The sequence below is a fragment of the Acomys russatus genome, chromosome 11 (assembly GCF_903995435.1).
Source record: "Acomys russatus chromosome 11, mAcoRus1.1, whole genome shotgun sequence".
Taxonomy (NCBI): Eukaryota; Metazoa; Chordata; class Mammalia; order Rodentia; family Muridae; genus Acomys; species Acomys russatus.
In genome coordinates, this window is record NC_067147.1 from 11,644,392 (window position 1) to 11,661,688 (window position 17,297).

The 17,297-nt window shown below is 46.2% G+C and overlaps 1 protein-coding gene across 1 annotated transcript in view; it reads right to left on the minus strand.

Moving 5' to 3' along the window:
* Xpo5 (exportin 5) overlaps nucleotides 1-17,297 on the minus strand; it is a 39,972-nt gene that overhangs the window by 7,708 nt on the left and 14,967 nt on the right. The window contains exons 12-20 of the mRNA XM_051152892.1: nucleotides 16,945-17,035; nucleotides 16,142-16,270; nucleotides 14,570-14,700; nucleotides 11,919-12,074; nucleotides 10,587-10,628; nucleotides 10,068-10,157; nucleotides 8,575-8,774; nucleotides 6,701-6,800; nucleotides 5,777-5,958 (exon numbers count right to left, since the gene is read on the minus strand). Coding sequence (XP_051008849.1) covers nucleotides 5,777-5,958; nucleotides 6,701-6,800; nucleotides 8,575-8,774; nucleotides 10,068-10,157; nucleotides 10,587-10,628; nucleotides 11,919-12,074; nucleotides 14,570-14,700; nucleotides 16,142-16,270; nucleotides 16,945-17,035 — 1,121 coding nt within the window. The remainder of the gene's footprint in view (nucleotides 1-5,776; nucleotides 5,959-6,700; nucleotides 6,801-8,574; nucleotides 8,775-10,067; nucleotides 10,158-10,586; nucleotides 10,629-11,918; nucleotides 12,075-14,569; nucleotides 14,701-16,141; nucleotides 16,271-16,944; nucleotides 17,036-17,297) is intronic.

A 17,297-nucleotide genomic window follows, 5' to 3' on the forward strand; every position in this document is an offset into this window, starting at 1 on the left:
TCAACAGACAGTTTCCCACCCTTGCATTTTTGGAATACTGGGACCAAACCCAGGAAAAACTCTCTATAATATGTAGCTTTACCTCTAGATGCTCCACTTGTTTGTTTTTCAGACAGGGTTTCTCTGTGTAGCCTTTCTAGAACGGGCTGGCCTTGACCTTAGAGATCCACCTGTCTCTGGGATTATAGGCACGCACCACTGTGCCCAGCTTAGATTTCCCAATTTTAAAATATTCACTTATTGGCTGGGCGTGGTGGCGCACACCTTTAATCCTAGCACTCGGGAGGCAGAGGCAGGTGGATCTCTGTGAGTTCAAGGCCAGTCTGGTCTATAAAGTGAGTCCAGGAACAGCCAAGGCTACACAGAGAGACCCTGTCTCGAAAAACAAAAAACAAACAAAATTCACTTATTAATTTTCCTGTGTGCATGTAGAGCACGTGTGTTTGCATGGCCTTGTCAGTCAGAAGGATCAGATCCCTGGAGCTGGAGCTACTGGTGGTGGCTGTCAGCTGCCAAATGGGGGTGGTATGAACCAAAAGCCAGTCCCTCTGAAAGGGCACCAAGTGCTTTCAAGCTCTGAGCCATCTCTCAGGAACCCTCAGCTTTTCTTTTGACTTAAAAAAAAAAAAAAAAAAAAAAGAAAAAAGAAAAAGAAAGAAAGAAAAAGTCTTACTGTGTAGCCCTGCTGGCTTAAGAGCTAGGATAGGCAGGCCTTGAGCTCAAAGAGATTTCCCATTTGACCTCCTGGGACTAAAAGTATGGGTCACAGAGCTCAGGTGACCATTTCTGAGATAAGATCATGTTAACTTGCCCAAGTTGGCCTTGAATTCACTCTGCAGCACATAATGACCTTGAACTTTCATTGGAATCAAGCTTGGATTGTTATGCCTCTTTTGAAAGGTAGTTTTGGAACATTTGAAATATACACAAAGTGACAGACACAGACAAAGTTAGACACAGATGGACATGCTGCGCCACAGAATGATGTGCTGGGCAACAGTGCACAGCTGAGAAGGACCCTGTAAGGCAAACCATGAAAGATGCGCATCACGTTGCCATGTAGCTGCACTGATGCTGTAATGTAGGGAGTATCAACACACCTGTTACACCGACAGTCACAGAAAACTCTAGTACACAATTATACACAGTACATAATACATGGCAACGATAATCAGTGACTGTTGACACCTCATGTATCACTGGACTCTAAAGATCATTTGAGAGCCAGGCATGGTGGTGCACACTTTTAATCCTAACACCCAGAAGGCAGAAGCAGGAGCATCTCTAAATTGGAGGCCAGCCTAGTCTACATAGTGAGTTCCAGGATAACCAGGGCTATGTAGAGACCGTTTCTCAAAATAAACAAACACACACAAAAAACATTTCACAGTGCTTTCTCCCTTCCACATACTAATATGATTTTTAAAGATTCTAAACCAGGCACGATGGTGCATGCCTATAATCCCAGCACTCAGGGGGGCAGAGGCAGGCAGATCTCTGTGAGTTCAAGGCCAGCCTGGTCTACATAGTGATTCCAGGATAGCCAAGGCTATGCAGAGAAACCTGTCTCAAAAAACCAAACGGAAAAAAAGTTTCTAAACAGCGTAGGTCGCATGTGAGAGCCCAGCAGTTTCATAAACATAGATAATAGTCTATGACTGTTGCTGGCTGGGAGACCTTTCTCTTCCTTTTGAGAATGGATTTACTCTGTAGCAGAGGCTACCCTTCAACTTTAGTGAATTCTCCTGCCAGACCCTCCCTAATGTTAGGGACAGGCCTGCTCTACCATACCCAGCTCCTGTAGACCTTTCAACAGGACAGTATGCAGAAATGGAGAACTGATGCTCAGGGCACTGACCTTGCACAGGCCAGTGTGAGTCCATGCTTCTGGGGGACGGGATGCAGGGGAGTTATGGAATGAATAGGATCTCATGTAACTCAGAATGGTCAATATTGCCTTGAATTCCTGACCCTCCCTAGTGTAGGAACCACAAGTCTGCATACCACAGACTGCTGCTGTGCCTTCATTTTACAAGTTTAGAAAACGAAAAACAAGGAAGCTCCAATCCGCCTTTGGAATAAGGATGTAAAGAAAACATGTCAGCGCCTGGTTAGATGGCTCAGTACTAAAAGTGCTTGCCACTGAGACTGACTCCAAATGAGTTTGATCCCTGGGACCATAGGGTGGGAAGAAGAAAACCAACTTCTTACAAGTCATCCTGACTTCCTTGGCACACTTGAGCCCACACCACACAAGATGAACAAATGTTAAAAAGCAACAACAAAGGGTAAAGAGCTGGCTCACCAGCTAAGAGCACCTGCTGCTCTTAGAGAAGACAGAAGTTTGGATCCCAGCACCCACATGGTGAATAAAAACGGACTGTAACCAGCTCCAGGGGATAACACCGCCTGGCCTCTGTGGGCAGCTCACAGGTGGATAACACCGCCTGGCCTCCGTGGGCAGCTCACAGGTGGATAACACCGCCTGGCCTCTGTGGGCAGCTCACAGGTGGATAACACCGCCTGGCCTCCGTGGGCAGCTCACAGGTGGATAACACCGCCTGGCCTCTGTGGGCAGCTCACAGGTGGCAGCAGGCTAGGCCAGAGCTAGCTATATTGTACAGTCTGGTCTTGAACTCCTTATTTTACTGTTTCTATCCACTACGCAGTGGGCTCACAGTGTAAAGCACCATACTTCAGTATGCTTGTTTTTAAAACTGAGCATAAACATTCAACATTTAAAAATCTCTTAGTTTATTTAGTTCACTAGTATACCAAGAACATGATAGCAAGCTAATGTCCTTACTGAAGAGACGAATGATGTACTCAGAATGGCCAAGGGTGCAGTGTGCGGAGTGCACAGCAGGGCACACTCATATGTGCCCCTAAGTCACCATGCCCACTAACTCTTCCCCAATATGTACGCAGCTTCCAGTCCCAGAGCCCACTCATGGTGAGGGCACACACTAAATCATTAATTTCTTCATGAAAAATATTTAAAACTTTAAGAAATAATCACATGGTTTTACTGTGTATTTCTGGCTCACCTGGAACTTACTTTGTAGACCAGGCTAACCTTGAACTCACAGCACAGCCAAACAAGACATTTTAATTTGTGTTCATAGGCCTCTCATTTCACCATGTGGGTCTCAGGGATTAAAGTCAGGAGACTGAGTGGCAGGTTAACTGCTTTGTCTGGACAGAAACTTTCCAAGGAAGCTTATGAGTAGGCCCATGCGACCACTCTCCAAGGTTTGATGACAGTAAACAGTTGCTGAAGGAGAGGGCACTCTGGCAAAAGCTGTTGTGCGGACACTGCAGGATGCATGCTAGGCAGGCCTTCTGGCGAGTAGGCTGCCTTTGAGTCAGCTGGGCTTCCAACCAACCCCAGTGAACTCACTGGCTCACCCAGCAAACTCGGGTGGACTGTTACTAGGGCCCTGTCTACAACACAGACAGCTGACTCTGTCTCTCCAGGAAAAATAATCTGACACTGAGACAAGAAAAGTCTAAGGTTAAGGTCAACTTGACTACACAGCAAGGCTCTCAGAAAAGTAAAACAAAATTGGACTTTGCTCAATTTGCTATATTTTGTTTTCTGGAACAAAATTCTCAGTTGTTTGGGACGAGGTTGACACTAATAATTATGTTTAATTACTTGAAGAAATAAATTTAAACTTGACTCTGAGCAAACAAGCCCTAATGTTTATTTTTCTTTTTTAAATAAAAGACAAGGCACACAGCTGCCTGACTCTGCTCCTGTACTAGCATTAAAGGCAAAACACACCCACCCCCCCCTTTCATCCTGTTTTGTTTTTTGGGACAATTTCTTGTGCCCAGTGGTCCTTGCCTTAGCTTCCCAAGTGATGTGGCTGCTCATGCCACATACATCTGGGTGCTGTTTTTAGTAACTAAATGTGATCATAAAACAAAACCCCAAAAATCTATAGCTGGGTATGTGAACCTTGGGAGACAGAGGAAGAATAACCAAGAGTTCAAAGTCATATTAAGTTAGAAGCCAGCTGGGTTATAAAATGCCTTAGAACAACAAATCCCAAAGAATAAAAACTACTACCCCAAAATATAATTAAAAACACAGATGGGGCCTGGGAGATGGCTTGGGGAGTACAGTGCTTGCTATGCAAGCATGAAGACATGAGCTCAGATCCAGCTGGACCCCAGGTCAAAGCCAGCTACGGTAGCACATGTCTATAACCCCTGCGTGAGGCAGACAGGACAGGCCAATCCCAAGGGTGCTCTGGTCAGCTAGACTTGCCAAACTTCCAGGGTTAGGTTCACGTTGGAGACTGTTTCCCAAAGAGTAAGACTGAGAAGGAACAACGGAAAGACGCCGTAAGGTCGGCCTCTGGCTTCCTCGCGTGAGTGCACCTCTCACCACACACAAACAAGGGCTGGCGGTACACTGCTTCAAAAAAAAAAAAAAGAATCAACCCCCTTTTTACCATTCCTGTACACAGTTGCTGGAGCAATACTCAGTACAGCCTGAAAGCTACTGGAGCTGTGAACACTGCAAACACACACAATGTACTCCAACCAACTCTTGTACAACCAACAAGAGTATGAAAATATCTTACCAAGACATTTCCAACATGAGAGCAGCTTATTATTAAGTTATCGTATGTATATTATTAAAACCGTACAAAACCCTACCAGGGCCAATAGAGACAGCCCAGCCACACAGCACAACACCATGCAGGCAGTGGGAAGAAACAGACCTCAGCTACATGCAACTTGGATGTCTCCCACACCAGGATATTGAGCAATAGAGACCAAGAAGTTCATTTAAATTTTTTCCCATTTGCATAAAGTTTAAAAAGTTTACTTCACATAGCCAACAAGCCTAAACTGGTCCCTTGCATTTGAGTATGTTAGTTCCCATGACCTTGACAATGCTTCTGACCCTTGAGTGTGCACATGAAACCCCAACATCTTGTCACAATTCCGAGACTGGAGTAGGTCCCTAATTCTGCTTTTTAAGCACGTGCTGAGGTGGCTGCTGATGCTCCTGGTCTCACAGTAATGGCTGGCACACACTGAGGGAAAGGCATCCTGCTCGCCTCTGGCTTTTGCTGAGACACCGGATGTTTGGTCTCCGTGAGCTCGGTCATGGGGAGAAGTCACATTAGTGCCGATGGACAGATGGCATCTGGAGAAACAGCACGCTGAAAGCAGCTGTCCTGCCAACATGCCATTCCCTTCTGGTCAGAATTTAGACAATATAGCCTCAAAAGCAGGCATGCACTCTAAGAAGTCCAAGAAAGGGCTGGGATGCACCTCAACGGGACACTGTCACCTCGAATGCACAAGACCCATTTCAGTCCCCAGCAGCAGCAAAACAACAAAATACCCAAAAACTGTATTTTTAAAAAGGCCAGGTGGTGGTGGATCATGTCTTTATATTCCCAGCACTTTGGAGGCAGAGGCAGGCGGATCACTGTGAGTTCAAGGCCAGCTTGGTCGAGTTCCGGGACAGCCAAGGCTACGCAGAGAAAACCCGTTTTGAAAAACCAAAACCAAACAAGTAAACAAAAACAACAACAAAAGAGAAGATAGAAAGCACTGTCCTGGGACTATTTCCAGCCACATGTCTATACAGAGCACGCCTCCCACAGGGAGGGTGTTTGTCTTAGAAAGAAAAGCTCCTCTCTCCACAGGGTCAGGACCCGATGTGATAGCATCAGCACGATCAGACATGAAGATGAACTGTTTGAGCTTCTTAGGGTTAAAATAAAAACAAAAACTGTACCTGACTCACCTTACAAGGGCAAGCAAATTGTCGAGAAGTTTCAAGACCTGCTCAGTGCAGGGGTTACGGAAGATTGGGTTTCCACTGGGTGTGTAGCCCACCACGTACCCTCCAGCCTTGGCCTCTTCTAGGTCGGAAGGCCAGCTAGTTCGTCTCAGAACTCCCAGAATGCTGTACACACAAAAGGTTATCTACAGAGAATGAAAAACATAGCAGGGAATAAGAGGCAAAGCTCTGTGACACGTGTTCATGGTGACAGCACAGTGACAGAGACAAAGAGGGAAGAAGCCTCTGTGTCTCCCACCCCGTCCGGATCTCTGTCCTTTCCTGTACGGTCCAGTCCAAGACGGGTCTTCTCACTGCCGTTTGTGGGAAACTTCCTTTCATTATGTTGTCTTTTCAGGGGTTTAATGACCCTTGGGTAGCGCGTGGCTCAGACGAGCTCCACCACCACGTGTTTAAACTGCTGTTTTTCACCTCTGACCCTCCATCTGGGACTCCACAGCTTGCATCCTAACCCCCAACCCCTCATGCCAGGCTGAGCACGTGGCTTTTGCCACGGTGATGCACTGGAAAGCCTCCGGTTCTCAAGGTTTGGCCATCAGCTAGGACTTCACATGCCAGAGAGCAAGAGCAGGGAGGACTCACCCTGCGACCAAGTTCTGACCTATTTCCTCATTACACCTCCAGTCTTCCGAGCTACTTAGGGATCCTTAAAGCCAAAATAATGACTTCATAGAAAAGACCATCTGCTCTGTTGTGGGAACTAACTCAAGAATTCAAGACTAAAGAAGAAAAGAAAGGAGAAGCTTAGGGCAGGAGAGACTCCGGGTCTCTCACGAGTACAGACAAAAACAAATCTGAGAAACTTGACAACAAAACACCCTAACTGCTGCCCGTGGCCAGGGCAACTCCCCATCCCAGGTGTCTTACTCGTGCACGGTTCAAGCCACATGGATCCTCCACAGCTGGGTCAGTGCTCTTCAGATTGGCACCCACGTAGGCAATGAAGGCATCGATATCTGACAGCACTCTGAGCAGGGGGAGGAAAAGTTACATCATCACCTTCATTTAGACAAGTCTTACTTTATTTTTAGATTAGTGTATGTGCGTGCCTGTGCTGCGGTGTGTATATGTGAGTGCATGTGACCTCAGAGGCCAAGAGAAGCCACTGGGTCGCCTGGAGTTAGTTACAGGCAGCTATGAACAGGTCAGCCTGGTGTGGGCACTGAACTCTGGTTATCTGGAAAATCAGTAAGCTTTCCTAACCACTGAGTCATCCCTCTAGCCTCTACATCGTGTGTGTGTGTGTGTGTGTGTGTGTGTGTGTTTTACTTACATGTTATGTCTGGTCCTGCAGAGGCCAGAAGAGGGCTCTGGACCACTTGGGACTGAGGTTACAGATGGTTGTGAGACACCATGTAGGTACTTGGAATGGATGAACCTGGGCCCTCTGCAAGAGCAATAAATGCTCTTTTATCAGCTGAGCCATTTCTCTAGCCCCCCAAATTTCTTTTGTTCCCTGAGATAGGGTATGGCTAATCTGAATTCAGAGTCTGGGAGTAAATATGTACCACAGATTCCCTGTATCATGCTTTTAAGGAAAACAATTTACTCTACAAGAAACAACTGCAGATAAACCAAGCATGATTACACAGGTTTGTAATCCCAGCACATGAGAAGAAGAGGCCAACCTGGATTACAGGAGACCCAGGTGGTGACAGCACAGTGACAGAGGCAAAGAGGGAAGAAGCCTCTGTGTCTCCCACCCCGTCCGGATCTCTGTCCTTTCCTGTATGGTCCAGTCCAAGACGGGTCTTCTCACTGCCTTTTGTGGGAAACTTCCTTTCATTATGTTGTCTTTTCAGGGGTTTAATGACCCTTGGGTAGCGCGTGGCTCAGACGAGCTCCACCACCAAGAATCCAAATTAAAAAGAGCTAAGAGATGGATTATTTGACTCCAAATAGCAGAATTTTGGGTTTTGTTCAGTTTTGTTTTCAAAGAGTGTCTCACTATGTAGCTTTGGCTGTCCTGGAACTCACAGAATCTACCTGCCTCTGCCACCTGAGTGCTAAGTTTAAAGGCGTGTGCCACTAAGCCTGGCCCAAAGAGCAGTTTTTATAGTGAGAGCAGTTTAACCACATGAATATAAGCTGTCATTTCATTTAAAAGTTTATGTTAACATTCCCACTCCCAAACATCAGTGCTATTTTACAAAGTAAAAAGGTCACAAAAGAAACAGGTTCTTGGGGGCTGGAGAGATGGGTCAGAGGTTAAGAGCACTGGATGCTCCTCCAAAGGTCCTGAGTTCAATTCCCAGCAATCACCTACTGGCTCACAGCCATCTATAACTAGATCTGGTGCCCTCTTCTGGCCTGCAGGCATACATACAGGCAGAACATTGTATACACAATAAACAAACCAATCTTTAAAAAAATAAAATAAACACAAAAAGAAAGAACCAGGTTCTTTACTACATGGACAAAGGCCCCAGGGCCCACAAGGCCCCACAGCGATCCCTCCTAGCTGCTCTCATTTCTTCAAAAGGGTTGAGGCCGCACTGCAAGCACGCCACAGCTTTACATGCCCTTATGGCCACACTAGCCATCTTTGGCCACTCCCACTTCACCTCCATAGAGCAAGGCGACATTTTCAGAGATGAGATCACATGCCGAGGGAGCTTGAGGTGTCATGGATAGTGCCCGCACTACAACCTCACACTGCTCCCTAAACATGGCACAGCTCTGGAAACAAGACCCGTTTTACTCAAATGCTGTCACAGTCATGGGTCCCAAATCTTACATACCTGCACATTTCTTCAGAAAGCCAAATGTTGACCACTGGTGCCATCAGCTCCTCCAGGAATAACTTCTGTCGCTCATAATCCTTAAATTGGTTGCTAATGAGAACCAGAGCTTCCATGAGAGCACACTTCTCCATCTGGGTCAGGAGTAGCTCACTGGAGAGGAGTTGCTTCACATGGTTATAAAGCATGTCAAAATTGGGCTGCATATCAAAAAGAAAAAGGCCTGACTTTCAGAGAGATGGGCCACTCAAGGATGCCAGAACACCAAGACAGTCTATGGGAGATCAGGCCTGTGGGCCACCACTTAGAAATTCTGTCATAATTCTCACCCTTGTCCGAATAGCAAGCAACCAGGCAGAGGGCAGATCTGTCTGGTGCTTTTCTACATCAATGATACTGTATCTTTACCAAAATCAGTTTATTGCTTATACACAGAGCTACTACCATGCATTCTGAAAAGCAATTTCACAGTAATTGTTTTATGTGGGCTAATTTTAGGGAACTTTAAAAAAAAAATTTATTTATTATGTATAGTGTTTTGTCTGCATGTACAGCCGCACACCTGAAGAGGGCATCAGATTTCATTATAGATGGTTGTGAGCCACCATGTGGTTGCTGGGAGTTGAACTCAGGACCTTTGGAAGAGCAGGCGGTGCTCTTAACCACTGAGCCATCTCTCCAGCCCTAATTTTAGGGAACTTTTAAGAGAACTCCTACACCAGACAGTGGTGGCGCATGCCTTTAATCCTAGCACTCGGGAGGCAGAGGCAGGCGATCACTGAGTTCGAGGCCAGCCTGGTCTAAAATGTAAGTCCAGGACAGCCAACAGAGAAACCCTGTTAAAACAACCACCACCAAGCCGGGCGTGGTGGCGCACGCCTTTAATCCCAGCACTCGGGAGGCAGAGGCAGGTGGATCGCTGTGAGTTCGAGGCCAGCCTGGTCCACAAAGTGAGTCCAGGATGGCCACGGCTACACGGAGAAACCCTGTCTCAAAAAACCAAAAAAAAAAAAAAAAAAAAACAACCACCACCACCACTACCACCACATCCCACAAAAATGGCTGGAAGCTGCATCTGGTTTCTCTCAAACATCAGACAACCATTTGCAATAGGAATTAAAAACATCTTGAACCATTCATCTTGAATGGCGAATTCAGTTACATTTTAAACTGTATCACTAGGGTCAGTGGTTCTCAACCCATGGGTAACAACCTCTTTGTGGGCCACATATCAGATATCCTGCATATCAGATATTTTACAGATATTTACATTATGACTCCTAACCAAATTACAGTTATCAAGTAGCAACAACATAATCTATGGTTGTGGGTCATCACAACATGAGGAACTATATTAAAGGGTCCCAACATTAGGAAGGTTAGGAACCGCTGCACTAGGTAAACAGAAAGAACAGACCAACTCAAGAAAGCTACGCACACAATACTGTAGTCACACAGGGTCAACGGTAACCTGGCGAGGGCCCAGCGCTTACCAGGACAAGGTCAGGGTAGTCTCGGCACATCTTGTTGATGGAGGAACAAGCATGTCTCCTTACGTTCCTGACTGCCCGAGTGCGGGGGACCTGAAAGGGACATTGCCCAAACTCAGAGACACCTTCAATACAACTCAGCTGAAAACTGTGCGACAGGCAGCAGATTCACACACCATGTCTACAGTTCTAAGGGTAAAATGAAGTGAGCTTAAGTCTCTAAGAATCTGTGTGCAGATTGGCCCTTGGATGTCTCTGGGAAAAAAAAAACCACACATGACCATCTGCTTCGCTAACCCCTCCATGTGCACAAAAGCAGGGGTAAGTATGATTGTGAGGTGTTCACATCTAAGCTCATGCGAAGTTAGAATGGGATAGTTTAATGAATGGTCTCAGATGGGCATGGCAGCCCATGCCTGTAATCCTAGCACTGGGGGTGGAGTTTGAAGCCAGCCTAAGATACAGTCTAAGAACCTGTTTCAAAAAATAACCCAAAATAAAATAGAAAAAAAATGGCCTTACCTTATTTTCCCCAACATTTTCAAAAGTAACAAATGAAAATAGCTGAAGGGAGGAGAAAAGACATGGTTACTTCTGTGTTTTTAAATGAACAAAATTTCCCAACAAACCCTGCAGGTGATTCTCGGCATCCATCTGGTACAGTGGGTGCGGCAGGGAGAAGCTCCACGAGCGCCACAAAGTCGGAGTCCACTTTCTCAGATGTATGAAGTAAAAAGTGGGGAGCCCCCGACCAATCAGTCTACACCATCACCTACAGCTCAGCTGAGCACGTTTCTCATCTATTTTGACTCAAGAAGACATGGACTACGTCAGCCCATTTTGTAATTGCCCCTCTGGCCCTTTACCAGCACAGTGAGGGTGACTCCTGAGCCTCCACAATAGAATTGCAGTCGCCTGAGGGGCAACTCTAGAGACCCACTGGTCCCTCCCAAGGCTCAGTGAGCGTCAGATGCAGCCAGGCTGCTTGTCCAGTGCTGCCGGCTTGTGTGCAGCAGCATCTTCATTTCTCTGACTAGCCGCTCCTCTTGGCATAGGCGAGGTGGGGCTTCTTGCCCTCTGTGCTGCTGTTGGATTCACTGCTAGAGGCAGACACCTCCCAGGTCCTGTTTTCCATGGCTAAATGCCTGGTCCCATTTTTAAAGAAAACATTTACTTATTCATTTTATGTGCATGAGTGTATGCCTGCGTGTATGCCTCCATCACATGCATCCCCAGTGCCTGACGAGACCAGAAGGGGTCTCCGGAACCGGAGTCCCAGGTGGTTGTGAGCAAGCACACGGGGCCTGGGAACTGAACTCTGATCCACGACAAGAACAGCAAGTGCTCTTGACGGTCTCCCACCCCTCTACACTTTTACTCGGGATAGTTTTATCTCAGTACCTCTAAGTCCAGACATTTAAACTCCAACATCAACACTGACAGCTGCTCTGATTTTAATGTTTATGTGAATGCCAGATGCAGCCGCAGCTCCTCCCATGCTATCTCTCACTCAGAATCCTGAGGACTATCGGTGAGCCCGGGCCTCTGGCAGTTCCCACCCAGCCCACAGCACCCTCGGGGACCTTCCTTAGTTCTCCTTTGTGTTTCCTAGCATGGAAGTCTACTCAACACAATACCATATGGGCAGGTACAAAGTCAGTTTATGCGCCCTTTCCCTGCGGTGGTCCCTAGCAATAAGGCACTAGTGTAGTGCCTGATCCATAGTGAGTTCCACATAAGCCTCTAAGGAGTGAACACATATGCCTGTCCTTCATCGGTTTCTAACAGATATTTTCACAGAATACAAAAATTGACTCAGGTTTAAAGTAAAGTTGTAAGAAGATGGACGTATACCTTGGAGAAGACCTGGGGCAGGAACTCAGGCTTGTATGTGACGAATGGAAAGAGTGCTGAGACATTGGTAAGGACACAGGATAGGATGAGGGGATCTTTCATCTCAAAGTTCAAAACCATCTGCAGCAGCTCTATGCCATCACTAACCGGGAGTTCCTATCACAGACACAGAAGGAAGTCAACAGGCAGCTCGAGAACCATCGCATCACGCTTTTAGATCCTAGGTTATAAATATATAATGCAGTTAGCATTTGCGGCTGCACAGACTACATGTAAAACCAGTGTTTGTGTGCTGCTGGCAACTGAATGAAAAGCCTCATGTATACTAACTACCACTGGCTATGCCTCAGCTTTCTGCCCCATCCCCACAACTTGGTGTCTTGAGGCTGTTTAAGTTTCCCCAGGCTGGCCCTGAACCCAGTCTAGACCCAAAGATAACTTTTCCCCCAAAGATTTACTTATTTACTACATGACAGAAGAGAGCGTCAGACAACAGAGGGTATGAGAACTCATGATAGATGGTTGTGAGCCACGATGTGGCTGCTGGGGATTGAACTCAGACTGTGTGAGCCGTCTCTCCAGCCCGAAAGACAACGTTGACTGTGTGGCCCTTTAGCTTCAGCCTCCCGAGTAGCTGGGATTATAAGTTTCCTACGAGGCCCACTGCTTTTCAACAGTTAAAATCCAAACCACGGAACCACTTCATTACAAAATGTCCATAGCTGATACTCATATAAGCCACCCCCCCCCACACACACACAGAGAGACACACACAGAGAGAGAGAGAGAGAGAGAGAGAGAGAGAGAGAGAGAGAGACAGAGACAGAGACTGAGACTGAGAGAGCTCCTTTAGTTTAGAAAGCACCTCTATTTTAGGATCCAAAAGGTAGAGGCAGCTGGAATGACACAAGTTCAAGGCCAGCAAGGCTTTACAGCAAGACTCTGTCTCAAGTAATTAAGTAAAATAAATTCTTTTGCTTAAAATTTCAATTAGTTTATTTGAATAAGAGATTTTGAGGTAATATCTAAACTTGTTATGCTTAAAGTTATATAGTTCCTGTAGGACTTATTTTTATGCTGGGTGTGGTGGCACACGCCTTTAATCCCAGAACGCATAAAGCAGAGGCAGGTGGATCTCTGAGTTCAAGACAAGCCTGGTCTACAAAGAAAGTTCCAGGACAGCCAGGGCCCTAACACAGAGAAACCCTGTCTCAAGCACAAGCGCACACACGAATGCCTGCCAGAGTGCAGGGCCCTCAGAGGCCTGAGGTGTCAGATACCCTGGAGCTCAGGTTACAGGCAGTTGTGAGCCTGTAACTAACAGGACCAAACTCAGGTCCTCTGAAAGAAGAGAAAGCACTCTAAAGCACTGAGCCATCGCTCTAGCCCAAAGAATTTTATTTATTTATTTTTTTTTTTTAAATATTTATTTATTATTATGCATACAGTGTTGAAAAGGGCATCAGATCACATTATAAATGGTTGTGAACCACCATGTGGTTGCTGGGAATTGAACTCATGACCTCTGGAAGAGCAATCAGTGCTCTTAACCGCTGAGCCACCTCTCCAGCCCAAGAATTTTAAATCAAATTGCTTTACGTATTATTTTTTCTTTTGGGATAGGGCCTTGGTGTGTATGTAGCACAAGGTGGCCTCAAAATAGCTGCTCTTCTACCTTTCAGGTTATTATCTGAACAAGCCGTGTCTAAGGCTAGATGACACTGCTTCTAATGCCGTGGGCTTTGTAATCTGCTACCTAGAGAAGCAAATCAATCCTCATCATCACCATGGACACATTCCCCAACAATCTCAGTCAGCCCACAGCCACAGCCAGTGTGGTCTGCTCAATGCTCTCTTCTCCTACACTAGAAACAAGTCCTGTTAATGCTTGTATGAGAAAAAACAAGTATGAACAGCTTTGGCCTTTCTAGTCAAACAATCTCTGGGTCAAATTCTTCCACTGAAAAGAAAGTAAAAAACTGCAGAATCCAAGCAAGGTTCACTTCATTGTGGGCCAAACACAGAAAGAACATTTCTATTTCAAGCTGAAAAGCTGGTGACACTAGTCACCCTGAGAAAACACCTATCATTCACTTAAAGGACTTAAGAGATTGTTTACAAAGCTAACCCAGAATACATTACAATGCAATTACCCCAAATAGCTGTGATTTAATTATTTTGACTTAGTTACTATGAACAATATCGCATACGTTGCTATCCAGTTAGTTACAGCTAAGATGATGTGCTACGGTTTCAAGATGTACAGCAAGACACACCTGGCCATCTGCTCTTACTCTGGGAAAGACGGCGGCCAGGCAGCATGACCATTATGCTTTACTTGCCATACGTGAGAAAGATGCTCTCTGAAAGTTACCACTTTAGATGATCCAAGTCCAAGTTTCTGTCACTGTCCTCCATCTGGTGCCCATGTATGACCAGGCTCAATCGACTCGTCCCTCAAAATGGACACTAACTGCAGGAGCGCTCTGAGCCACAGAGCTCTACTACGTGTGGCGTGTTGGAGCTTGAGTGTGCTACCTAACTTCTCTAACCCTGCGCTCTCGTTTATAGGATGTGTAGCCATAGGTTTCCCTACGCATCGACCGGGTTACAAAAGCGCAAACGTTCAGCCAGCATGGGAAGTTACTTACTTCTTTTTCCAGTGTTCGAAACATCTGGTTGATCATACTTTCCAAAAAAAAGGTCATGGCTTCCCACTGCACATATGAAGACGAGAAGATGGAGCAGAGGCCGCCCTCTCCGGTTCCAGCTGTAGAACATGCTTTTGAAACACACGTTCAAACACTTATCAGTGTGGTAAGATAGCAGAAGACGCAAAGAGACACGCACACCTGGGGTCTCAAAGACCACTTAGTAATTTCAAAGGAAAAGGAGCAGGTGATCTGAGAGCCCCAGTTTTAGCAGGGGGGCGGGGGGAAGACACCATAAAGAATTATTCCAAGCTAGGACTGTTGCTCAGCAGTAGCATTATAGCTTAGCGTTTATTACAGGGTCCTGGGGGATCCCCTGGGGTTGTGGGGGGGGGAGGAAGGGCAGGGTGGGCATGGGAACACTATCACTCACTGACTGAGGGATGAGGACAGTTACAACTAAACCCAGTTTAGGCTACACAGCAAGTTATGGGTCAGCCTAGATACACAGAAGTCCTGTTTGAAACACGCATAGCCCACCACACCCCGCCAGTAACACCAAAAACCAAACCCCAATTCTTCCACCAAGGAAATTATTTATGTTACAAGATGCTACTTCATATCCAACAGCCTCGCAGCGATTCTCAGGGCTACACCTAGAGAAACGTGCTAGGGTCCAAATTCATAAACATCACCAACACACAGGCAGAAGCCACAGACAGAGGCTAACAGGTTAACTGTCCAGCCTCCATACAGTGCTGCCATCTTCTAGTCTGGGAGCAGTACAGCTGGGCTTCCTCAGTCAAGGCACCCCACCTTTGGAATGCATTCAAAACACTCACACAGGAATGTCAAATCTTGTAATTCAAATACTTAGTGCTTTGGAGTGACCACTACTGTGGCACGGCTGGCACTCCTGCTTGATGCATCTCGCCCACGCAGTACAACATACATCAGTGGGGGTGGGGTGGCGGGGGGAGAGGGAGAGAAAGGGCAACAGACAAGTTTAACTGGTGGCTGGGGAGGAACTTTGGTTTTCGGTAAAGTGAGCCTGCCCAGAGGCTCTGAGGTGCTTGATATGGAAAGTCCTTGGATTGTTCCTGCGATGCCTAACCAGAGCTCCTTACTGTATTTTAGGGGTAGAGCTACATACTGACACTTGTTTGAAACAAAGTTAGATCTAGACATGCAGTTTAATCAGCGCTCTCTCTGCAGGGCAACAACACAGACACAGCTGACAGGGATATAACGGCCTTGTCCTAACTTAAATAGCAGCCTCGTACTAGGGTTACTTGCTTTTTTCTCAGTGAGCAAAAAGAAAACATCCCCTAGCGGGATGGAAGTGGGCAGTAGGGTTGCTCTGACATACAACTGGCTTTTTTTTTTTTTTCTGTTGTTTTTTTGAGACAGGGTTTCTCTGTGTAGCCTTGTCTGTCCTTGAACTCAGTGATTCGCCTGCCTCTGCTGGAATTAAAGGTGTGTTCCACCATGCCCAGCTCTGGCTTCTTTTTTATGTACAGTTTCTACATAACATTAACATTTAATAATAAAAACAAAAAGCAAAACACTAACAGTTGACAGGTCCAGTGTCAATCGAAGTCGAGAGCTGATACTTGAGCCACTCTGCAGCCATCTGGAAGCTGGTCTTAGGATCCAAGCGACATGCCAATCTTATTACCTCTCCTTGCTGGGCTCGGGAGGCTGGCAGAGAAGGACATGAATCAACAGCTGGCACGCAGTGCTCCACAGCTATGTATTTGTTTAGCTGCGTGGGGCAGGGGGCACTGGCTTGCACATTCATGGTCTACATCCAACAGTGGTTCCTTATAGTTTTGTTGAGTTAATGAATCCAGAAAACTTAAGAAATAAATTACCTCTAAAAATGTCTTACCAGGGCCAGGCATGGTGGCACACGTCTTTAATCCCAGCACTCGGGAGGCAGAGGCAGGTGGATCACTGTGAATTCGAGGCCAGCCTGGTCTACAAAGTGATCCAGGACAGCCAAGGATACATAGAGAAACCCTGTCTCAAAAAACCAAACCAACCAAAACAAAAACAACAAACAAACAAAAAAGGCAGCAAATTAAGGTTTACTTGCCTTTTCTACTGAAAGTAAAAGCAACAGCTAGAGAGGGGTGTAAGGTGGTATGGCTGCTGAGAATAGCCTGGTTCCTTGAAAGGTTCAACATGGGGTAGTGAAGATAAATAAAACTGATGGGCTTAGAACACACTGCTGAAGTGTGGTACCAGCATCCTTCTGCAATCAAGAGACTGGAGCTTAAGAAGATTGCTCTCTAGGTTTGAGGACTGCTAACAGGAACTCTCAAATGTAGAGGCCATTCTCAGAGTGCTAGGAGGAAGTTTCAGGCACTTACAGTTGAAGAAAGCATTGAAGTCCTCATCGCTATCGAAATCAAATCGAGAATATTCACAGCTGGGGCTATCTGTTTTAGACGGGAAGCCCATCTGCAAAGAGAGAGATAACCAATGCGGAGAGAGGATAAGGATGGACAGTGGTACCCTCCAGCAGCCGAAGCCCTTCAGGACTTACTGAGGAGGAGGTGAGGGTTGCATGAAATCGGTTATGGCGATATCTACTTATGTTCTACCCCAAATCCAGCTAGCTCCTACAGCTCCACTGCTCTTGAGTGGTGTGAAGACACCTCAGAAAGCTGATACGACCCCTAGATTGCTCGGGGGCAATAACTTTCAGTGTTCATTTAAAGTC